This window comes from Acinonyx jubatus, chromosome B4, assembly GCF_027475565.1.
Source record: "Acinonyx jubatus isolate Ajub_Pintada_27869175 chromosome B4, VMU_Ajub_asm_v1.0, whole genome shotgun sequence".
Taxonomy (NCBI): domain Eukaryota; kingdom Metazoa; phylum Chordata; class Mammalia; order Carnivora; family Felidae; genus Acinonyx; species Acinonyx jubatus.
Window position 1 is genome coordinate 129,504,080 of NC_069387.1, and position 24,563 is coordinate 129,528,642.

Sequence of the window (24,563 nt, forward strand, 5' to 3'; positions counted from 1 at the left end):
AGGGAAAAATGGCATCCAGGGAACAGGCGATTCAGCAAAGGAGGCAAACAGGATTCCAGAATGATGGTGATGGAGAGACCCAGGACAGACGCTGAGTGGTAAGAGGCCAGACAGGAGCCAGTCCAGACCAGAGCAAGAAAAGCAAGGCCCGGGGGAATGCCAGCAAGGGAAACCCAGAGCTAACAGATTCACTGCTGTGTCTGCACGGAGGAGAGGTTTCTCTCTGTTATTCAGCTGAAGCATTTGGGAACAAATTAATGATAGATACACAGCACAGCAAACCAAGAAGCAAGACAAGCAGTAACCAGAGGAAAATAAAAAGTTATACAGGGATATGTAGTCTCAGAACTCAGGCTCAGCTGTGATCAATATTGACAGACAGGTAATAAAGCAAATGCTGAATGGAGACTTAGAAAAAACGGTGATCTAGTCACAATGAAGAAAAGAGCACTGTGTGAGTGTGCATGTGGATGGGGCGGGGGATAAGGTGCCTAAATCAAAGCCTTGTACAACAGGAGGTCACCATGTAGCACTATCTAAAACCGAAAGATCAAGAAACAATAGTATAAGCATATTTTTAGGTTATTCTAGGAAAAAAAAAAACAGTCTACAGAGTTGAAAATGCAGTGAACTTGGGAGTGAGGAGGAGTCAGGGTCATTTTATCTTTCAACTGTGTGCACTATGAGAGTTAAAATTTTAGTTGTTTTAATTTTGTTAAAAAGACAATCGGGGTGTCTGGGTGGCTCAGTTGGTTAAGCATCCGACTTCGGCTCAGGCCACGATCTCACGGTTCGTGGGTTTGAGCCCCGCATCGGGCTCTGTGCTGACAGCTTGGAGCCTGGAGCCTGCTTCGGATTCTGTCTCTCTCTCTCTCTCTCTCTCTCTCTCTCTCTGCCCCTCCCCTGCATGCACTCTGTCTCTCTCACTCTCAAAAATAAATAAACATAAAAAAAAACTTCGGAAAAAAAGTAAAAAGAAAAGACAAGCCAATATCTGTGCAGTGCCCAGTGAGGTGCGGGCTGCCTGACTCCGAAATAGGGGTCGCCCGGCAGAGCCCTACTCCTGTTCCCCTCTGTCCCTTCCCGGGTTCGGGGGGGGGGTACTGAGAAGGAAGGGTGGGAGGGGAATGAATGCGGGGGGCGTCTTTTTGAATTTTAGGGACCTACTCTTATCACCAACTCTGCAGGGGATCTTGCAGATGAAAGGACAAGGGGAGGGGGTCCCAGACGCTGAGCAGAGACGCAGAAAAGGCCAAGCCCACCAACCCAGACACTAAAGCTGGTGAACCCTGGGGCGGCCTGGACTTCCCCGCAGCTGCCTCACTGTTTGTAAACTCCCTGGGAGAGGCGGAGAGGCGAGGGGATAATAGCGTTACTAGGAGACATGCTTAGCAGGGAGGCAGACTTCTTACCAGGACCTTTAAGTGCACCAGGAGGAAGGCTGGGACAGGAGGGGCCCGAACAAAGAGGCTTCTGGAGTGGGGGGACCCAGCCAACCATCTGCCGCCGTCTCTGAGGATGGTACTGAGGCTCCTCTTCTGCCAGGCGCCTAGTCTTCTGGGCCCCATAGAGGAGGGAGACTACACGGCCCCCGGACCACACAGGGGAGAATCCCGCAGCAGGGAGCACCCTCTTGCTTCTGAGGGAACCAGCGGGCGGAGGCTGCCCCCGGGCACACATTTGTGATCAGAAAAGGATTCTCAACACCAGCCTTGGCAGCTCCCCGGGGACCCAGAGGATTCCCTGGACTCTGCTGCTTCCAGGGACATCAGACATTAGAGCCCCAGTTATGCCCAGAGCGGGTCCCCACCCGGCCTCAGTATTCTCAGCTGCAAGAGCCAGGCAGGGATCCCAGCCCGGGAATTCGGTGAGACCCCACGCGAATGCAAGGCACACAGCAGGTGTTTGATAAAGTCCCTTATTCACTCAAAACATACAGACTGAGTGAGCACCTGGCCTGGCCCTACCACCTGGGCTCTCTGCCCGTTCCTGCTCTCGCAGGAGCAGAGTCTACTCAGGGAGAAGAGGGCAAAGCAGGCACGCACGGTCAGGCCAGGAGGGTGGGGCTGGAGGGGCAGGTGAGGGCGAGGTCTGTGGCTAGAGGGGCAGGAGGGGCCCAAAGCGCTCCTGTCAGGCGCCCGCACTTCTTTGCCAAGTCCGAAGGCATTTCCTGAGGCCCACGAGACCTCAGGGATACACAGGTTCAAAGTGGGACAGGGAGACTCCGCTTCCATGGGGGTGAGCACACTGCACTCCAATATCCACGGAGCCCAGGGCCCGAGGCAAAGCCCTCGCGCAGTCAGGGACGTGAACAACTGGTCGTGGTCAGCGCTGCCCCGCCTCAACATGAGGAACCCTGACATCTGGTCACTCTGCCTGAGACCGACAGCGCAGATACGGGAGGAAAGAGAAAAATGCACGACCCTGACAGGAGGGGCAGGGGGCATCAGAGTGGGGGATCCTGAATTCAAGGACCCCCTCCCGCCACCCCTGCCGGCCTATGCCGGCCCAGGGATCATGGGCCTGTGACCTGTCTCAGGGCCTCTGGCCTCTCCCTCCTTCACCCATCCTCCACAGAGAGATTTTCTAACCTGCAATTTCCAGTCGCGTCATAGTTTTGTGCATCCACAGTAAAAAAGAGAATCTGATCTAATCTAATCTAATCTCTTCTGGCCGTGGCCAGCCCCCAGCCCGGCTCCCCGCACCTCCCGGCCCGCAGAGCAGGGATTCCCTCCTTGCCCTGTGCATGAGCTGTCCTGTCTGCCCAGGATGCTCTGAGTCTCTGCTCCCTGTTCCTGTGGCCAGGCCCTCGCAGAGAGCTGCCCCGTCCGGTGGCCGGTCAGGCAGGCACCCAGGGGCCGGCTTTCCTCCTCTCGGCCTAGCAGCCAGCAGGGGGGCCTGGCCGGTGCTTGGAGCTCAGCACCAGAGCTTCCATACCACACACGAGACCCGAGGCCCGTGAAAGGCAGCGGGTCGCTTTCTTGGGTGGCACAGCAGAGCCTGCTCCCGGGACAAAGCCCTCAGAATTAAGGCACGTGGGGGAGGGAGGCTCGCCCCTGCCACTGCCCTGCCATGGGCCCCTGGCTAAACCCCTGACCCATCCGTACCTGGGGTTTCTATCTACGAACGGACAACTTGTTGACCGCTCACCCCTATCAGAGATGCCAGACTGAGAAAGGAGACCCAGGGGCGGGGTCCCTGCTTGCAGGTAACCTGTAAAGGGGCTGTGGGAGCCACGTGGCAGAGTGCTACGACGTGTGCTGTCCCCTGTCAACTGGGGCCTGGCTGGAAGCCCTGAAGTGGGTAGAGAAGCGAGGGGCAGGCCCCGGAGGAACCCGGGGAGGGGGGCTTCCGGGAGCCCGGGGGGGGGGGGGGGAGGGGTGAGCGGCCCGCCCCGCCCTGCCCCACCCCGCACGCCCTCCTCACCCTCGTAGCAGTCCCGCACGGTGCCGAAGTACACGTAGTACTGGTCGTTGGTGAAGAAGAGAAGGCTGAGCCAGGAGTCGAAGGCGTAGATGGGCACGATGAACAGGATGCGGACGATGTAGCGCTGCTCGTTGGGGCAGCTGTAGCAACGCAGGTGCATGTAGATCTGGGGGCGGAAGGGGGCGGGCTCAGTCAGGGCCCCCCCACCTCCCACCCCCCCCCCCGACCGTCAAGGCAGCACCGCCGTCACCCTCCTCCTCCTCTCTGCCCTCCAGCTCTGCCGCTCGCCAGCTCTGTGAACATTGCTGAACCCCGAGCCTCAGCGCCCTCCTCGATGATGAAACTCCCCATAGGGCTGTTCTGAACATCAAACCAGAGGGCGCATAAAGCTTGCAGGGGTGCATTCAGCAGTGCCCAGGCCAGACTCACAGACACAGGGACCGTGAGAGCATGCCCAAGGCTGCACTGATCAGAGTCAAGGATGGCCGGGGAGTCTAGAGTCATAATAAGCTCCCTGGGGACCCGTGTGCACAGCCGGGCTGGGAACCTCAGGCGAGTGGCACAGAGGAGATATTTACATCTCCTCGCCTCCACCCCGGCCTCCCTGACGCCTGGTCCCAGGGGTTTCAGGGCAGCAGCGTCCACCCCGTGTGTGGGACAGACGGGACCCTCGCTTCCATGGAAGGTGGAAGCGCTTTCTGGCTGAGCGGCTGCAGTGACGTCATCCTGCGTCTCACTTTCCCATCTGTTACACAGAGGCAGCACTGCCTGCCTCACTGGGAAGCTGGGAGAATGAAGCGCAGTTTTTAGAAAGCGGGGGAAAATAGAAGCCACACACAAATGCCAACAACTGCTCTGGCCACCCTCCTTAGTCCCAGCAGCCAGAGTCCCGTCCCAACTCTCGTGACTTCACACTTGGCCCCGCCGAGTCCTGGGCTCGGGAGGAAGAGAACAAAACATTCCCCATCTGCTACGAGCCAACTGCCCTGGAAGCCAACGCATTCGAGGAGGGACAGGGACCTGAATGGGCTCAGCCTCCCCTCTTCAAACCTTCTCCTTCCTCGGACGGCCGAGCCAGGTCTCGGCCCACACCAGCCTTCTGTGGGGATTGCGCGTATGGGGGGACAGGAGACCTGGCTTCTCTCCCGGTGCTGCCACCAACTTGTGCGGGAGTAGGCCAGCACCCCCTCCCATCTCGAGGTCTCAAGTTTTTCATCTGCAAAGGGGCTGCTGACGTCCATGTGTCCGCGCAGGGCCCCCCACAGCTCAGGCTGCACATGTAACCTGCACACGTTCTGCCCCACGCAAGGTGAGCAGAAGTGACGCGTGTCCTTTCTGGACTGAGACGGTTGAAGAGCCACAACCAGTTGTCAGACGGATGACACCGTGAAGCTACAGGACAGGGGAGCCATACAGTGGGGCCTGAGCCGCACCGATCGGGACATGAACGAGAATCAACTTCTACCTGGTGGAACCCCCAGATTCAGCTTATTTATTACTGCAGCAGAGCTCGGCCTCATACTCTGTTGGGCTAGAAAACCTCTTAGGATCCTTCCAGAGGGCCTTCAGAGGCTCTCTGGCTCAAAGGCTCCTGACCGGCCTGGGTACCTGGTGGCAGGTGATGAGCAGGGCCGTCCAGACGAAGAAGCCAGAGATGGCCTGCGCGGCAGTTGTCATCAGGAACACAGGCTGCTCCATGGCCGTGGGGCTGCCCTCAGGGGTCACAGAGACACTGGGCGAGGCTGCCACGGTCGTGGGCGACACTGGATCTGGGGCCAGTGCGGCCCCCCTCACCGTCATGGTGCCTGGCAGCAGGGGGTCCCTGAGAGAAACTCTTGCAGGAAGCGAGGAGCTGGCCTAAAGAGAGGAAATCACACTGTTAGCCTCCTTCCCGGGTGAGTGGCAGCGTCGCAAACAATCTTCCGGGTCTCTTCTGTCCACCTTCAAAATGTAACTGGACTCTGACCACGTGTCTCCCTGACCCGGCCACTACGATGGTCCCAGCCCCTACCGTGTCTCCCCTGGATTCATGAAACAGACTCCTGAGCCGTCTCTCTGCTTCTGCCTTTGCCCCTACTGTCCAGTCCCCACACACAGCGGCCACATGAGGCTTCTCAGCCGTTAGCCAGACTGGGCCCCCCCTGCTCAAAACTCCCCAGTAGGTCCCATCTCCTTCAGGCGGAAGCTGCCATCTGTCCAATGGTCCACAAGACTGCCGACGGCTCCCCAAGGCTCTCATCTCCCCTCCTTACAATTCTCACCCTGACCCTCCACTCCAACCACACAGGCCTCCTGCTGCTCCTCCGCTGTGCCGAGCCTGCTCCTGCCGCAGGGCCTTTGCACCGGCTGTCTCTGCTCAGCCACACTGCTCGCTTCTGCACTGCCTGTAGGTCTCTGCCCTGGCCACCCGCTCACACATGGTGACGCCTCCCCGACCCCAGGCACTCCTCACCTCTTTGCTTGATTTCTCTCCAGAGCACTCACTCCCACCTGACGCCCTCTGACAAAGTGTACATTTGCTCATGTACTTGCTAACTTTCTGCCTCCTTCCCCAGAACATAAGCGCCCTGAGGGCAGGGCCTGCTTCTGCTCGTTCTGCTCGCAGTGGGCTCTCCAGCATCTGTCATACAGCAGGCGCTCAATAAACACAGCTGCACGCTTCCCAGTCTAGCAAGATCACTTTGTTTCTTTATCTCTTCAAAGGGCTGTGCCTTTTCTTTGCCATTTCTCGCCAACTTCCCTAATGGCTGACGCCCGTTCATCACCCGTGTGTGCTGCTTTAGAAACTCTGCGGCCCACCTTGTGGGCCTTCAAACTGCTCTTTTAATCCAGTTTTCTGGATCACTCTTCCTAAATGCCTGCCCGCCCTCCTTCCCCCATCAGGAACGTGGATCCCTTTTCCATGCCTTTGTGCTTCTGTGTAACATGCAGCCCTGTCACTTGCTCGTGTGCTTCTCCTCTTGGGGCTGTCCACTCTTCGAGGCAAGAACACATTTCCATCATTCAGTCCCCAGCACCAAGCTCAGCACCAAAGCCATTTACTTAATTGCCTGTTGATTTTCAGTCCTTATTACAAAAAAAAAAAAAACATTTTGAGGCTTTCACGGAGAAGCAAACAGCTGAGGAGATTGGCATAACGGGAGCTTCTGGGTGGGACAATAAAGACGGGAGTGGATGGGACACAGGCTGGCGTTCTAGGGTCCCATCCAGTTACCCCACGCAGGCTCTCCGTCCGCTGCCCTTCCCAGCGGCAACTCTAAGACCCCTGGTAACAAATGAACAATTTCGCATTAAAAATTAACCCGGGTGCCCCCAAGGAAAAGCTGCTGTCAAAGCGTAAAGCCACTCTCGAGAGGCTGGCCACAGCAGTGGCCAAGGGCATCGGAGCCCCGCGGCCCTGACAGGCGTCCCTTTCGGTTCTGCCGGCTGCTGACGGGCTGGTCAGAGCCACCCTGGAGCCGCCATCTCCCCGCAGCAGAGGCGCCCTGGGTGCACCCAGGCCCACAGCCTGACCCTGCACGAAGAGACTCTTTGCCTACTGTGTCCGCACGCTCCGGGCTTTGCCCCCGGCCCCTCTCCCACGTCTCCAGAACCCCCGCCCCCCGTACGCGCCACCTCTGCTCTTAGCTGTGAGTTTTTACCCTACGAGAGCCCTTTGCATTTCTGTTTTCCTGCACAAATAAGTGATCTCTAACACACTGACCAAGAGATGAATCCAGATTAAAAATCAAAAGTGGAGAAGGCATCTATATAAAGAAACTCCAAACTGGAGAAGGTGTCTATATAAAGACCGGTGGCAGTGGCGAGCTCTGAAAAGGAAACAGCGACAAGTCTAAGAATAGCTCCTGTAAGTATGGCTGCAAAATTGGGAACCGGTGCCAGAAATACTTCTTTAAAAAAGAAGATTTGGGTTGTAAATCATCGTCTTTGTCTGTCATCCCAAATTAAATGAATAAACACAGGGAATTGGGTGGGGGGAGGCGCCTAGAGGGAGTACAAATACTCTTAAACCTGCGGCTTCCAAGCAAGGGCGGGCGGGTGGGTCAAAGGCTGTTTTGTTCACCACCAAAGGCAGCGGTGAGAGGCCCTGCATAGGGGCACCGCTGAGCTGACCCTGCTCACGGGGTGGGGACACGCGCCAGGACGGCTCCTCAGCTACGGGAGCCGGGCAAGCCGGGCGAAGGCCCCAGGCCCAGCTTCTTCCCGGGGCTTTGCTCAGGGCCGCTCAAGCGCCCCCCTCTCCGACCCCGGAGAGACAACGGCATGCTGAGTTCTTTCACGCTCCCCGTGTCCGTGTCCGTCAGTCAGTTCACAGGAGGAGGAGATCCGCTCAGCAGGGTGGGGGACTCGCCCCAACGTCAGGGCCAGGACTCAAACCCAGGTCCTATGTATACGTTGTGGCCCCGCACCTTCGGAGGTGGGGGCTCCGCGTGAGCAGCCCCCTCGGCTCCAGAGCCTCCTTCCGGGACACAGCCCCTTCCCAGCAGGCCCGAGACCCTCCTGGCAGGAAGGGGCAGCCGATGCTGGCAGGGCTCTCCGGCCCGGCCGTGCTCGCCGCGCTTCTGGGTTTCCCAGCCACCTCCTTGACGCCAGGCAGCGCTCGTGGTTTACAAATCATCTTCCCAAGCATCGCCTCATGTTTTTTCTCCCAGCAGCTTTGAAGTAAACACTCGGGCAGCGTCACCTGCCTCGGCCAAGGCTGGGGGGAGAGGGTCAGGAAAGGCTTCAAAGTGGCAGGGACTGTGGGGCAGAGTGTTTAAGGAGCACAGCCAAGCTTCAGCTTTGAGGTCACCCGACAGGATTCCTGCCAGACTCCACCATCGGCTAGTGTGGACGAGTGACTTCATCTCTAAGAACCTCAGTTTCCCTATGCACAATACTTCAGGGTAACTATATGAATGCTAAGGGTGTGTCCTACTCTAGAGCAGGCCCATTAATAAAGAGAGACAGAATAACAGAATAAAAAGGACCATTTTGCAACTCGGAAAACAAATACTAGACGTAGACATGGGTCATCAATGGATGATAAAGCCCCTGGCTAACAGGCTGATGGAGAACTTGATAAGGGATGCACCAGGCAGCTGGAGGAAGTCCAACTCTGAACCCACAGTCAAGATCAGCATCCCCAAAATGGGGCAGCGAGAAGTTTCCAGCTTCCTGATGGGATGCACAGGGAGCACAGAGCACCACCCAAGAAGGACCCTTACCCAAAAGTGAAATGGGATTGACACAAGCCTCTAGAACTACGACCAGTATCTAGGAAATACAGAGGGTACTGGGACAGACTAAATGATATCACGAGGAAGCAGAGGGCAAATCCAGACTACAGGACAGTCTATAGGTCAGATGATTTGGTTTCGCCAACAAATCGGTGGCTTATAATCAAAGGTGCTTGAGGGGCTATTACAGAATAGAGACTCAAGATACAATTAAATACAACGTGTGGACTTTGTTAGGTCCTGAGGCTAACAAACCAATGAAGACAAGATATCTTTGAAATAGGTAACACACAGGAATTCTTAGGTGAGATCGTTCTTAGGTGAGATTGTGGAGGGCGGGTACAAAAACGTCCTTATCACTGGGAGAAGAATCATCTTTTCAATAAACAGAACTGGAACAACTGGACATCCAGAGGCAAAAAAAAAAAAAAAAGAATGAACCCTAACCTAAGCCTTTATACCATATACAAAAATTAATTCAAAATAGATCACAGATTTAAATCTAAAATGCAAGGCTATAAATTTTTAGAAGATACATATCTAGCAAATGGCAAGCATCTAGAATACAGTAAGAATGTTCAAGCTCAACAGTAAAACAAACAAACAAACAGAAATCAGAAAATGGGCGAAAGGTATGAATGGATATTTCACTCAAGAAGGATACATGGAGGGGCGCCCAGGTGGTTCAGTCAGTTGAGCATCCAATTCTTGGTTTTGGCTCAGGTCATGATCTTGCAGCTTTGTGGGCTTTGTGCTGGGAGCAAGGAGACTGCTTGGGATTCTCTCTCTCTCTCTCTCTCTCTCTCTCTCTCTCTCTCTCTCTCTCCCTGTCCCTCTCCCCATCTCCCTCTCTGCCCATTCCCCACTTGTTCAACATTGTTAGCAATTAGGGAAATGCAAACTGAAACCACAAAACATCACTATACACACATTAATACAAAAGGGAGACAACATCAAACACTGGCAAGGATGAGGAAGAAACTCGTTCTTACATACGTTCCTGTTAGGAACATAAAATGGTAGAGCCACTCTGGAAACCAGTTAGTTTCTTATAAAACTAACATGCAATTTACCAGACAACCCAATGATCACTCTTAGATGTTTCTCCTACAGAAGTGAAACCATATGCTCGCACAAAACCCTACACACTTAGGTTTGCAGCAGCTGTGTCTGTAATTGCCAAAACCTGGAAACAATCAAAATACCCCTCAACAGGCAAAAGGTTAAACTCCAGTACGTCCAGACCATGGAATACTACTCAGCAATAAAAAGCAACAAACTACTGATACAGGCAGAGATCTGGATGGAGCTCAAGGGCATTCTGTTTCGTGAAAACAGCCAACCGCAAAAGGTCACATCCTGTCTAGATCCGTTATATAGAACACTCTCAAAATGGCAAATCTATAAAGATGCAGAACAGATCGGGAAGGTGTGTGCACAAATAGAGGGCAGCACAGGAACCTCCCTGTGGGTGACGAGATCCCTTCTACCTTGACAGTGGTGGTGGCTATATGAGTCTGCAGGTGATAAAACTGTACAGAGCTACACACACACACACACACACACACACACGAGCAGTGAAAACTGACTGAGATCTGTGGTACAGTTAATAGTACCGTAATGATGTCCACTTCTGGTTTTGACACCGTCCTACAGCAATTCAAGATGTCACCACTGAGAGAAGAAGGACACAGGGTACTCTGAATACTATTTTTTGCAACTTCCTGTGAGCCTATAATTATTTCAAAATAAAACAAGCTTTTAAAAAAGTCTTTATCAAGAAGACAGACATACTGATTTATTAAAGGGTAAAAAATGACAGGACTTCTGGGATTCGCTCTTTAAATGGAGGAGAGGGATAGAGGCATCTGGGTGGCTCGGTCGGTTAAGCCTCTGACTTCGGCTCAAGTCATGATCTCGCGGTTTGTGAGTTTGAGCCCCACGTCAGGCTCTGTGCTGACAGCTCAGAGCCTGGAGGCTACTTCAGATTCTGTTTCTCTCTCTCTCTCTCTCTCTCTCTCTCTCTCTCTCTCTCTCTCTGCTCCTCCCCTGCTCATGCTCTGTCTCTATCTGTAAAAAACAAGTAAACGTTAAAAACAATTTTTTTAAGGGGGAGGGGGATAGAGGCAACCAGACGGCAGGACATTCCTTACTGTTGAAGCGCAGGTACAGGCAGAAATTCATTCTATCATTTGCTCTACTTCCGTGTGTTTGAAATTTTCCACCATAAAACGCTTTAGACAGTAGAACAGAATTTTCCACAAAATTTGTAATGAGATGGGCAGTGACTCAGGAAATCATCTGTTTCAGAGATTTACTGGTTATCTTGTAGAAAAGCAATCAAGAAGACCTAACCGCCTACTTCAACACCTCTTTCGTTCACAAAAAATTTTCCATGTTTGTCCTTCTTTCTCTGTGACCACGAGCTATCAGGAATATGCTTCCCAGTTAAGTTTCTGAACCATCTTTAAGCATGGTTAACACGTCCCTTTGCGGGAAAGGCGTGTTATCACAACAAATGGGAGAAGAACTACTCTTTCGGAAGCAACCTAGGCTGGCGGAGCCTTCTGGAAAAGGATATTCGGAGATGTTGGGAATGTTCCTGCTGCCATAGAGATTTGTTACTGAAAACAATGCAAGTCTGTAACTTAGAAAACTCTCAGACCTGAACTCCTGAAAACCTACGTAACAGAATTTTCTAATCTGTTTAAAAATTTCCAAAGCACTGGAGTGGGTTTTGGACTCATGTGTGAAGAACTTTAAAATAAAATACCTTCCGTTTAGTTTACAAAAACATCTGATTGGCATCAGGAAGGATGGAAATGTACCAGCCAAATCTCAACAAATCCTCCGCATACGCCGTGGACAGGGTGGAAAAATGAGTAACCCAATTTAGAAAGAGAGCCAGTGATGCGTTTCCTCTGTGCACAGCTACATGTCTCAGGCAGGGATCTTTTTCAGAGAGGGCAGCCATTAAAACCAAACATCTAAACAAACTGAACACAGAGCCAGACCTTCCAACTGTAGCATTAAAGCACACTTTCCAGAAATAATCAAGCACATGAAGCCAGAAGGTTTTTGTACCACCAAAAAAAAAAAAAAAAAAAAAAATTTTTTTTTTTTTTTTAAGTATCCCATCTTTAGCTCCTGCTTTGGTTCTTATTTTTTGGTGGAGGTCTTAGGATGTACATGGTCTCACAGCGAGGCAATACATGTACGTAGCAATATGCATACGCTGGGGGTGCATATCCAGAACCAGAAAGTTTTCTACCGACAGGGAGGCGTGAATCTGAAAAGTGTAGCCAGTCGCCGACAGGGCTCCCTCTCCTCCCCGATGCCTCTGCTTCCCTGTCCTCAGGCCTCTCCTGGGGTCGCACCTGTTCCCTCCATCCCAGGCTGAGTCAGACACAAAGCAAAGTCGAGGCTTGGGCCGCCTCTCTCCCAGCAGCCACCTGCCGGCCAGGTCGCTCCACCTGTGTCCTCGCACCGACATGCAACCCCCAGGCTGTGAAGAAGCCAGGCCACGGTCTGTACTTTGTCCTAGGCTCTGAGTCAGGGAAACAGCTGGAATCCCGGAGCCACCACCCAGCTGTGACTGGGCAAGTGCCTGGGTGTCTCTGAACCTGTCTCCTGGGTGCACCATGCTGTGGCCGGGGCCCCTGGGCCCAAAGAGTTTAGGAATTCAGAGTTTTTTCAGATTTAGAAAGGATTACAGTGCTGGATATGGTGTGCATAGAATGGCACCCCAGAGGGGTGTGGGCAGCACCCAAAAATCAAACACATAGTATTTCCATAGAGAAACAGGAGATATTTTTAAAGACCATAATTAGTCTCACATCAATTCAGGTCAGATTTTTGCCACAAAATTAGTTTGCTGCAGACTTGGAAGAACCTTTGGGATTTTGAGTGTTCTGGATTCCAGAAAGGTGGGGGCCTGGGCTGCCCTCCAGAGCTGCAGGGAGGCTGACATTCGACAAAGCAGGAATCAGCATGGTCTACTTCTTCCCTTATTTTCAAACGTGACCGTGTCCCTCCTCCTGACCTGAGGTCCTTTGAGAACGAGTCGGGATGTGACGTGGGCGGGCTGCAGCTCCGACTCATTTGCAGAGAAGCCCGGGGCCCCTGGCAGCCGAGTCCCAGCCTCGCCCCCACCCCCCGCTTAGGGTCCCCGCACACACATGGCCTGAGCCTCTGTGCCAACTTGCCTTCCACTCTGCCCTGGTCCTCTTAAGGAGAGCTGCCTCTTCACTCACAAGCCATCCTAAGCATCACGGCCTCACCCGAGGGCCAGCCCATGCCTGCTGAGCCACACTGCGCTCGCTCCGTGGCACTAAAAGGTCAGTGGGGACACTTCTTGTCTCCCCACGCCTGGGTCATCGGTCTCTAGCCTGGCATTGTGTCAGACACCATCGTAGGGATGTGGAAGACAAGAATCCATGAATCAGCTGACTGCTGCACACCACACAGGCTTTCCATCACTTGGTCCCCTCCCCACCTTGGACACTCTCCAGACATTGGCTGAAGGACCTGGACCTTTGGCTGGAGAGAGGAACGGGGCCGGGTGAGGGCAGAGGATGAAGGCTACATCACGCTGTCCCAAACCCATCTTCCAAAGTGGAGAGGCCCCGCCAACCAGGGCAAAGGGACGTGTTCGATGAGGTCCAACAGGAGACACCCCCAGTCCACCTGGTGGCAGCAGCAAAAGATGGGTCTGCTGAGATGGAGATGTTTTTACAACTGGAACAATCTAGCGATGTTCCGGTTGCTTCTAGAAAAAGGAAGCTCCCAATCAAATGAGGCTAGAAGTCCCCTGGGGCAGGAATACTGACCGAGGAGCCTCCGTTGGGTGGTTCACTCTTACCTGTCTTCTCCCCAGCTGGCCTGCAACCTCCAGGAGCTCAGAGGTCATGTCTTACGTGTAATCGTGACCTGGCACCGGTTTCAGGGCCTGGACGTAGTTCACACTTCCCACGCTTGGGATGGATAAGGGAACAGCTGAATGGGTGTTTGCCCTTCGCAGCTCGTTCCAGCTCTGAACCTCTGTGATGCCCTCCATCACCACCATGCCCAGCCCTGGGGCGTGGAGCATTCTCTTGCTCCCACCCACGGATCTTTGTCCCCGCCAGCCTCGACAGGTATCGCCTTCTACAACCTATTAGAGTTTGCTCTAATCTGTTCCCTTAACATCCTGTGAGTTGGGCTCCATGAGGGCAGGGACCGCGTGCCATGCTGGCAGAGTACTTACTGACCGATTGCTTAGGGGGCAGAGGAAACAACATGAACAGAGGCATGGAACAGTTTGTGGGCAGGCACTCGGTCAGGAACATGCCCGGGGCAGAATCTCTGCATCCAGCCCGTTACAGATGGGAGGGGGGGCGAGGTGGGGGACAGGCAGTGTCTGACTGACCACCTGTGGCTCTCCAGATTGACAAGGACTTCCTGACAGCTGCGTGAGGTGTAGTTGGAGCATCCAGGCGGGGGTACAGTTCCCCGGGAGGCCACAGGGGGCTCTAGAAAGCAGAGGCCCGCGGAGGTGGGGGTCACCAAGCCACAGGGCTGGACAGAACTCACCTTGTGGGTCAGAAAGCCAGGCTTCGGGGCGTTAGTCAGTTAAGCGTCCGACTCTTGATTTCGACTCAGGTCGTGACCCCAGGGTCATGGGATCGAGCCCCCTGACTCTTTTCTTTTTATTTTTTTTTAACGTTTATTTATTGAGAGACAGAGAGAGACAGAGCGTGAGCAGGGGAGGGGCAGAGAGAGAGGGAGACACAGAATCTGAAGCAGGCTCCAGGCTCCGAGCTGTCAGCACAGAGCCCGACGCGGGGCTCGAACTCACAAACCGTGAGATCGTGACCCGAGCCGAAGTCGGAAGCTTAACCAACTGAGCCACCCAGGTGCCCCAAGTCCCCCGACTCTTGATTTCAACTCAGGTCATGATCCCAGTGTCATGGGATCGAGCCCCCCACCCCCACCCCGGAGCTGAGAGTGGAGCCTGCTTAGGAAACCACCCAGAGTGCTACAGATGCTCACTTCCCCTGATACAGCCCCTACCCCCATCCTTCTCTGAGCAAGACATCTTCTGGCTAACTCCCTCCTGAAGACACCCACCTCTTCCAGAAAAGCTACAAAGCTGTGTGTGAGATCAGTCACCTGCCTTGGGAGTTAGGGATTTCAGAGAAGACCTCACCATCTCAGAGTATTTCACTTCATGTTGGAGGGGACACCTTGCTGTTACTCCCCCACCCCCAGACTTCCTGTGCCGAAGACCGAATGTCCCCCCCCCCCCCCCGAGATGTCACATCTCAAACCCCTGAGCCTGGGGATATGTTGCCTCACGCAGCAAAAGGGACTCAGCAGGTGTGACTAAATTAAGGACCCTGAGATTCTCCTGGATTATCTGCGGAGGCGGGATATAATCACGAGGGCCCTTACAAGAAGGAGGCAGGAGGCTGAGGGTGTGAAGGACACAGTGTGACAGTGGACGCAGAGTGGACAGACTGGGAGGTGCCAGGCTACTGGCTTTGAGGATGGAGGAAGGGGCCATGAGCCAAAGAACGCAAGTGGCCTCTAGAAGCTTGAGAAGGCAGGAAACAGAGTCTCCCGAAGGATCGTGGCTGTGCCGGCACCTTGATGTGGGCTCAGTGAAATACATTTTGGACTTCTGATCTCAAAACTGCAGGATGATAAATTCCTATCTTAAGTCACTAAGTTTCTGGCATTCTCTTGCAGAAGCCTTAGGAAAATAACGCACCCGGTTTACAGATGAGGAAACAAAGGCTCGGGGTGGGGTGGGGGGAGTGGGGCAAGGCGGTTTGCCCACAGCTTCCGGCTAAAGGGCTGCAGACACTGCCCTTGCCGCACCATCAGATCCACAGATTTCCAAGTGCCATCAGTGAGCTGCGGGCTCTGCACTCAGGCCACTTGGACTTGAGCCCCAGCCCTGCCACTTACTAGCTCTGCGTCCTTGCTTCAGCTTCCTCAGCTGTGAAATGGGCTTGCAGTCACCCCCGCCTCAGAGAGAGCCGTGAGGAGCAAACAGGTTAATACAGGAAAGCCCTCAGCGCTGGGTCTGGCCCTGTATCATGTTGTCTCTTACAACAACTCTCCTATTTTAGAGCTGCTTTATCCTGCGGTCAGGCTGGGGGTTCACATGCCCGGCAGTCTCTGACGCCCAGGCTTGTCCTCCTGTCTCTGATTGTTTGCTCTGTTTTAAACCTCCTGAGATCGTATTTTCGTTCGTTAGGTTCAGACCCAAGCCCTTCTGAGCTGCAGCCGTGAAGCGCTCATCCGGGCAGTTGCCACACACACCCACAGGCCAAGCTAAGCTGGCAACCTGTCCACACGCTCGTCCCCAGGATGTTAACACAGCCTGGGAGAGGGATTTTTGCCGATTATATTTCATTTTTAAAAATATATAGGGGTGGGGCTCCTGGCTGGCTCAGTCGGTTAAGCGTCCGACCTCGGCTCACACCGTGATCTCACGGTTCGTGGGTTCGAGCCCCCACGTGTGGGCCTCTGCACTGACAACTCAGAGCCTGGAGCCTGCTTTGGATTCATGTCTCCCTCTCTCTCTGCCCCTCCCCTGTCCACACTGTCTCGCTCTCTCTCCCTCAAAAATAAACATTAAAAAAATTCTTTTAATAAACAAATAAAATAAAAAATATATATATGGAGGGGCAGTTACGCATCTGGCTCGGCTCAGGTCATGATCTCGTGGTTCATGAGGTGGAGCCCCACATCGGGCTCTCTGCTGTCAGCAAGGAGCCTGCTTGGGATTTTCTCTCTCTCTCTTTCTCTCTCTCTTTCTCTCTCCCTGTCCCTCCTTCCCCACTCCTTGCACACACTTGCTCTCGCTCAGAATAAACTTTATACATATATATAATATATATATTATATATATGTATAAAGTTTATATATATTATGTTTATATATATTATACACACACACACACACACATATATATATGTATGTATATGTATGTATGTATGTAGGGGAACCTGCATTGCTCAGTCTGACTCTTGATTTAGGCTCAGGTCACGATCCCAGGGTTGTGGGGTTGAGCCCCATGTTGGAAGCTCAGCATGGAGCCTGCTTAAGATTCTCTCTCTCCATCTGCCCCTCTCCCTCTCTCAAATTAAAAACAAAAAAACAAAATACATATATATTTTTTAATTTTTTTAATATTTTTATTTATTTTTGAGACAGAGAGAGAGCGTGAGCAGGGAAGGGCAGAGAGAGAGAGAGACACAGAATCGGAAACAGGCTCCAGGCTCTGAGCTGTCAGCACAGAGCCCGACGTGGGGCTCGAACTCACGGAGTGTGAGATCATGACCTGAGCCGAAGTCGGACGCTCAACCAACTGAGCCACCCAGGCGCCCCTATATATTTATAAACGTATATATAATCATATATATATCATATATCATATATATATATGTGTGTATATATATATGTGTATATATATATATGTGTGTGTGTATATATATATATATATATATATATATATATATATGAAACATTCCATCTTAGCATAGCTCACTAGTAGAACTTAGGAATTGCTAATCTGAACTGGCCACTCTGCCCCCACTCTAACACCTGCCAGTGACAACAGCCCTCCTGCCTCCTGGGGCTGTTTGGCTCTGTGAACTTCCGGGGGGTTGGGGAGGCTGCCTTCTGGGGGGGAGGCTGACCCACATCAGAGCAGGTCAGCAGCCCGCAGCCTGGCCCTTCACCAGAGGGGATTAGAGGAACGGAGCACCGGATCTGGCCAATTCTGTCTGGGCAGCCTTTGGGAAGAGGGTCACGTGCCCTCACGAGGGGGCAGGGTCCCCTCTCAGCCCCACTCCCTTTCATCAACACCCACAAGCCAGGCCACTCCAATGGCTCCTCGTCTCTCCCCCTTCTCCTGGGGCCAAGCTCCCACGAACCCCCCAACCACGAGAGAAAAATCCTCCAATCCTGTAGCTATCCTTCATGTGGAGCAGAAATATAAGCGAACAGGGCCATCCAAAATTCGTCAGCAAGGGCTGACTTCATTCAGCCTTGTAATTAAGTTGTTGTTATTGTTGTTTAATACATACCAGGTCAGATCTGGATCACTCTAGTTTTCTCCCAAACAGCGAACAGATGGGCCAGAGCTCTGCCTCTTTAGCCTGACTCTATGTCCCCTTAAGTGTGACCACCTTTCCAGCCAGCTAAACCCCATTCAGCACCGCGTGCGCGCACACGCGCGCACACACACACACACGAACCTCAACTGTCCTACTGCCCCGTGTGAGGAGGCTTGTCCAAGCAAGACCCCTGAACCTGCCCCGACCCGGGAGGTGCCTTGAGCAAGGAACCCGGCTCCTGCCCCAGGTGTCTCCGTGAGAAATCCCAACCTGAATTTCACTCCTGTAAATTCGTGCCAAGTTGGGGGAGCCAGCGTTCCTCCCGGGGGTTCACCCGACCAGTGCACGTGTCCCGCAGACAAGAACAAGAACCTTCACTGCAGCCCTGTGCTCACAGCAAGAGGTGGGACACAAGCCCAGTGCCCATCCTCAGGGGAGTGGATAACTAAATGGTGATAATCTCAAACGGTGGGCCCCCACACAGCAGGCAAAAAGAACAAAGGACTGCTGGTCACAATCTGGACGAATCTCAGAGTATTTCTATGAGATTCCATTTCTGGAAAGGTCAAAGCCAGGCAAAGCGAGTCACTAGCGATGAGGTGTGAGTAGTGGTTACCTTGGGAGGAAACCCTGGGAGGCTTCTGGGCTCTGGGAATGTTCTGCAACTTTGATCTGCACATGGTTTATATGGGTACTTACAGATGTAAAAATTCATTGTGCTACAGGTCTAAGACTAGTGTATTTTCTTTATTTATTTTAAATGTTTATTTATTTTTGAGAGAGGGGGTGGGGAAGGGCAGAGAGAGGGAGACAGAGGATCCAAAGCAGGCTCCATGCTGTCAGCACAGAGCCTGATATGGGGCTCGAACTCACAAACCATGAGATCATGACCTGAGCCAAAGTCAGTCGCTTAATGGACTAAGCCACCCAGGTGCCCAGACTAATGTATTTTACTATATGTAGTAAGTTAACCTCCTTAAAAACTTTAAGAGTAGAAAAATATTGGGGCACCTGGGTGGCTCAGTCGATTGGGCATCTGACTTCAACTCAGGTCATGATCTCACAGTTCGTGAGTTCAAGCCCCACATCGGGCTCACTGCTGTCAGCGCAGAGCCCGCTTCAGATCCTCCTTCCCCCTCTCTCTGCCCCTCTCCTGCTTGTGCTTTCTCAAAAATAAATAAAAACATTAAAAAAAAAGTTTAAGTACAAAAATATTTATCTTTGAGCACCTCTGTGTGCTAAGTCCAAAGGGTATCTCAGACGAGACTCTAATCCTTTAAGAGTTCATAGTCTGGTGGGGAAGAAAATATAGTCAAATAATACAAGGCTGTCTGTGGCCAGGGCGACAGGTTGTGAGTCAGCCCAGGGTATCAGTATTACTCGTGATTTGGGGGAGGAGACAGAAAAACTTGACGCAATGTAGGACTTGGAGGCGGCCAGATGGGTGCCCAAATCCAGCTTCTTGCTGCTTGCCCTGCTTCCTCATCTGTAAGGGGGCATGATGGCAGCTGCACCCCAGGGGTTCTCATGAGGACGCAAGGAAAGCTCGCATGCAGGCACTCCGGCCCGAGACGAGACCGACGTCCCTGCTTTGCTCAGCCTGGCTGCACTGAGGTTCGCAGGGGTGAACCAGGCCCTGCCCCAAACAGCTTCCAATCTCACCTGGATTTCGCCTTAAGGGAGCCCATAGCCGGGCGGGGAATCAGATACCTAGGACACAATGTCAAGAGGCTTACCTGCCAGCCGAGAGGAACAGATAAAGAAGCCACAGAAGTCAGAGGGCCCCACGGGGGTGGAAATGCAGCCAGGCCTTGAAAGGCAGACAGGATTCCGGCACATGGAGACTGCTAGGGAGGGAAGGGCAGGAAGGGAGAGGGACCTACATGGGCAGAGGCATGGAGGTGGGAAGTCAGGGAGGCGCACAGAGGAAAAAGTAACTAGTCAAGTGTGGCTCAAGAAGGGGCCCAGGAAAGAGGGCCTAGAAGGCCCAGGGCTGAGTTCAACTTTATTTTGCTGTCAGTGGGGAAGCCCCTGCCAGTTTCAGAGGTTAAGAAGCGAGCCTATCGGAGCAAGGATTTAAACTGACAAGACAGGGGTGCCCCAGTGGCTTAGGTCGTGATCTGGTGGTTTGTGAGATCGAGCCCCACGTTGGGCTCCACACTGATAGCGTGAAGCCTGCTTGGAATTCTCTCTCTCTCTCCGCTCCTCACCCCCCAAAATAAATAAACATTTTTTTTAAAAATTAAAAATAAAAAAATAATAATAAAATGAGAAGCCAGCCAATAGCAGTGTTTCAGAGGAAGGGGGTGACTAGTTTCTCCAGGGCTGGGGCTGGGGTCATATTTACCAAGAAACATCCAAACCTTCACAGCTGGTCCCCTCTGTGAGACCCAAGCATGCATTTTTGTTTGTCTGTTTTGTTGTTGTTTGTTTAATGTTTATTTATTCTTGAGAGAGAGAGAGAGACGGAGCGTGAGTGGGGGAGGGTCAGAGAGAGGGAAACACAGAATCCGAAGCAGGCTCCAGGCTCTGAGCTGTCCGCACAGAGCCCGACATGGGGCTTGAACTCACCAACCACGAGATCATGACCCGAGCCGAAGTCAGATGCTTAACCCACTGAGCCACCCAGGCGCCCCTGTCTGTTTTTCAAGTAAACTCTGTGTCGAACACGGGGCTTGAACTCATGACCCTGAGATCAAGAGTCGCATGCTCTACAGACCGAGCCAGCCCCGGGGCTCCAAGCGTGCATTTTTGATGAGATGGTGGTAGGAGCCTGAGTGAGGCTGGCAGGTCCTTGAGGGAGTGGCCAGACCCTTGACCCTCCCGCACCGGGCAAGATGTAAGGATACGTTTCTTACGGTTCTTGTTTCCTTAATTTATTTTTTGAAAAAAAATCGTCTATCGCCATGACTCGGCATGCAAATGCTTCAAAGGGTCTCTAGCAAACAGCCTCCCAGCACCAGCCCGAACCCAGAGGCACCATAACCACCGACTCGGTGCAGACCCCCCGAGACCTCATGTACGCACATAAGCAAGTGCACTTTACTTACACAGATGGAGGCACACCAGACATGCTGCCCTGCACCCGTTTCTTTCACAGCAGACTATGCCGGCCACGGTTCCATACCCACGCATGGAGTCTCAACCTTATCTTCCACAGCCGCACAGTATTCCATGGTTTAGATGCAACATAACTTGTTCCCGGCCCTCGGTGGATGGACGCTAGGCTCCTTCTAGTCTTTTGCTAGTGCAAATAGGCAGCAATGACTAATCTTCCAATAGATCACTTCGCCCCCATGTTAGAACACCTGTAGGGTGAATTCCTGGAAGTCCAAACGGCTGGGTGAACGCGTACAAGTGACTTTGAAAATGTTGCCAGAGAGACGGGATCCGTTTAAATCCTCATCAAGAAATAAGCCTAATTGTTAGGAAAAACACTGACGACGTGTAGTTGTTAAGAGTGCCCAGACGAAGAAACGGTAGAGCAAAGCCCCGTTCGGCAGACAGAGCACATAGGCCTCTGCTCGCCCAGCGCCCTCCTCCCCGTGTATTTCTTCACCTGTGGGTGAAGGGCCAGAGCTGCTCAGCCCCTCAGCCCTTCCCAGCGCAGACAGGCTCTGATGCCCTGGCCCCAGGGCAGGTGGAAGGGTGGACGGTGACCGGAGTCACCACGAACACCCAGACTTAAGTGGTCCGCCTGGGCATAGGTGCCAGGGCCCAGGGGAGGAGCAGGCCACAGAGCAGGCCTGGTGGGAAGGGGTGGGAGTGGAGAGCCCGAGAGGATCAAGCGTCTCCAGCCCGGCCATCCCAAACGAGGGACGAGCGCCTGGTGCTTCCCTTGTTCAGGCCGCAGGGACGGCACAGCCACACAAGACACGCTCATGCTCTATGACATTCACTGCTGTGTCTACCACGGGCCTGCGACATGACATGTGTCTGACCAAAATGGCCACCTAAACCCTCCTTTTCAAGTGGGCAGCCAGCGGAGGATGGAGGCGGGCCTCTGGATGCTTAGTGCCCTCCCTGTGAGGACAGCTGGGTAAACACAGCGGGCAGGGCAGGGTTTCCTCCCCCCTGCACAAATCCAGCTCAACTACGGAGAAGTGGGAAGGAAATGGTCTCTTACCCCCAACACGGGAGGGGATACCAAACCAAAGACAGCATTTGAGAGGAAGAACCCTCACCAACCTTCCTGTTTCCGGCCCATGCTCTGCTCCAGTGGACCGGAGGGCCAGGAACTCCTATAAATCAAATGCACTGAGGTTACTACCGCTGAAATTCTTCTAACAAATGCACAGCACATCAACCTTTCTTTGTAGGGCCAACCCGTACTGTTTTGGTAAATCTAGGGTCTCACAGCACAGCTGTGCTGGGGGGCCACTCAGAGCGGCAAGGGCGCAGGATTAAAATCGAAAACCTGTGAGCTTCCCTCCACAGGATCTCAGGCAAATTCACCCTTCTGAGCCTCAGTCTATCCAGCTCCAAAATAGGCACAATAATTCCAAGGCTCCAGGACCACCAGGAGGATTAAAAGAAATAATTTATGTGGAATGTGATTTGCAAACTGCAAAGCCCTACACAAATTCTGGTGAGGATTAGTAACATTGGTGTTAAGATGCTGGGGCTCCCGGGTGGCTCTCAGTTGGTTAAGCGTCCGACTTCAGCTCGGGTCGTGATCTCACGGTTCGTGAGTCTGAGCCCCACGTCGGGCTCTGCACTGACAGCCCAGACAGAGCCTGCTTCAGATTCTCTGTCTCCCTCCCTCTCTGCCCCTCCCCAGCTCACGCTCTCTCTTTCTCGCTCTCAGAAATAAGGAAACCTTTCTAAAGGAGGTTAATGTTGATTAATCTTAATACCCTCACACACATCCCTTCACCGATACCCACTGTTGTGCTTTGCAGGCTCCCAAAATGACTGTTGATGGGATCCCAGATTCTGTTTGTTCTAGAATGAAAAACCCAAGCGCTACAGGCAAAGACCAGGAGGCTCTGCCAGTGGCTATAGCAGCAGCAGCCATGGAGTTAGCTATTTTTCCCTCAGAGCCTTCCTGTAAATGGTGACCCAGAGGGCTTTGGGGAACAGCACGGCCCAGCAGAGTGCAGGTTCTCGGCCACCTGCCAGCGGGGCAGGGCCTCCCCGGGGGCAGGCCGTCCACAGAAGCTGTAGCAGGAGAAAAATATCAAGTACCAAAGTACCAAACTCCACCATGACCTCCAGAGCAGGGAGGCTGTCTGATCTGAAAATCCCTTCGCGGTGACAGATGCAGTAACTTGTAGAGGTTTCACCCCACCCACCCTGAGGTGGGGGTGGCTGTCCCTGCTATCCAGGGACCGCCCACGGACGCAGGCACAAGACTCCACAGATCACAGGTCACCAGCGAGGAGACCGAAGTCTTCAGAAGGATCACCAAGCAAACTGCAGGTTGGAAAAGAAGCCACACACACACACACACACACACACACACACACACACACACACACACCCGTCTTCACGTGACCTGCTCTTACTCTAAATCAGGCCCTCCCTCCCCTTGGGGAGCTCAAGGCTTTACAACCACAGACCTCACCTGAGCCTTGCGGCACATGGCAGGTGAGTAGAGCGGGTACAAATAGCCCCCACAGAGGGCAAGGGACTTGCCCAAGGTCACCAGTTCTCTGACTTCCATGCAGTTTTCTGCTTGCCACTTAGAGTCATAGTGCCATCCTAGTGCAAAAAGGGTGGGGACATCATCTTTCCCACAGATACTAGATACAGCAGCAGGGGTTCTGTTTTGTTTTCTTTTAACATTTATTTACCTTTGAGAGACAAAGACACAGAGCATGAGCGGGGGAGGGGCAGAGAGAGGGGAAGACACAGAATCCAAAGCAGGCTCCAGGCTCCGAGCTGTCAGCACAGAGCCCGACGCGGGGCTGGAACCCACGAAACCTTGAGATCGTGACCTGAGCCGAACTTGGACACTTACCTGACTGAGTCACCCAGGCGCCCCAGGGGTTCTGTTTTTCAATTTCTCTAACTTTTTTTTATATCTATGGCTAACTTATTAATTTCATGGGTAAATGCTTATGAGCTGGCATTATGTGAACGAGATAATTCCAGATTATACCTAGAAAGAAAATATGCCCCCATGTCAACAGTGACTATTTCTTGGTTATGAAACTGGCAGTGATGTTTATTCTTACCCACTAATCTTCTGTGTTCCAAGTTCACTACAATCAACAAGTATACTGTTGTCCAAACCAAGAGAAGCCTATTGTTTTCAAAGGCTGAAAGACAGAGATCACCCCTGCAAACTTTCCGTTAAATACTCAACGACTCGCGTGTGACTTTGTAAAACATAGTAGAGGCGGAAGTGAGGCAGGTTAGGCACAAAGGTTTTCTGGGTGGGATCTTCCCGCTCTGGTTTCCGCCCCAGCGAAGAAGGAAAAGGAGGTGACTGCGGGGCTTCCTGCCTCTCAGCACAGGCCCCAGACCTCCCGGATCCGAGACCTCCCATGTGCCCCATCGGCTCCTGATGGAAGCTTGGCTCTAATCAACAATCCTGTTCTGATTAATCCTGGCCTCAATGTCCGTCACCTCTCGAGAATAATTCCAGCTTTATCCTGAGTGGCAATGACATTAACCCACGCAGTCGTTCATTTGGGCAGCCGAAAACTTATTCAGCACCTACTCTGTGCAAGGCGTTGTGCAGACACTGAGCCATCGTTCACCCGAGACTGGAAACGACCAACCGAGGCCACGCATCATCCTTCCAAGTTCTGCCCGAGCACAGGAGCAACAGAAATGTGAACAAACGCTGCCTGGGTGTGCA

At 52.9% G+C, this 24,563-nt stretch overlaps 1 protein-coding gene across 3 annotated transcripts in view; it reads right to left on the reverse strand.

Moving 5' to 3' along the window:
- Positions 1–24,563, reverse strand: part of TMEM184B (transmembrane protein 184B) — a 48,043-nt gene that overhangs the window by 18,735 nt on the left and 4,745 nt on the right. For 2 of the 3 annotated variants that reach the window (XM_053226787.1, XM_053226785.1), the window contains exons 2-3: positions 5,035–5,283; positions 3,427–3,592 (exon numbers count right to left, since the gene is read on the reverse strand). In XM_053226787.1, coding sequence (XP_053082762.1) covers positions 3,427–3,592; positions 5,035–5,226 — 358 coding nt within the window. In that variant the 5' untranslated portion in view covers positions 5,227–5,283. Of the gene's footprint in view, positions 1–3,426; positions 3,593–5,034; positions 5,284–20,805; positions 23,909–24,563 lie in introns of those variants that run through there. The other variant, XM_053226786.1, reaches the window with a different exon arrangement.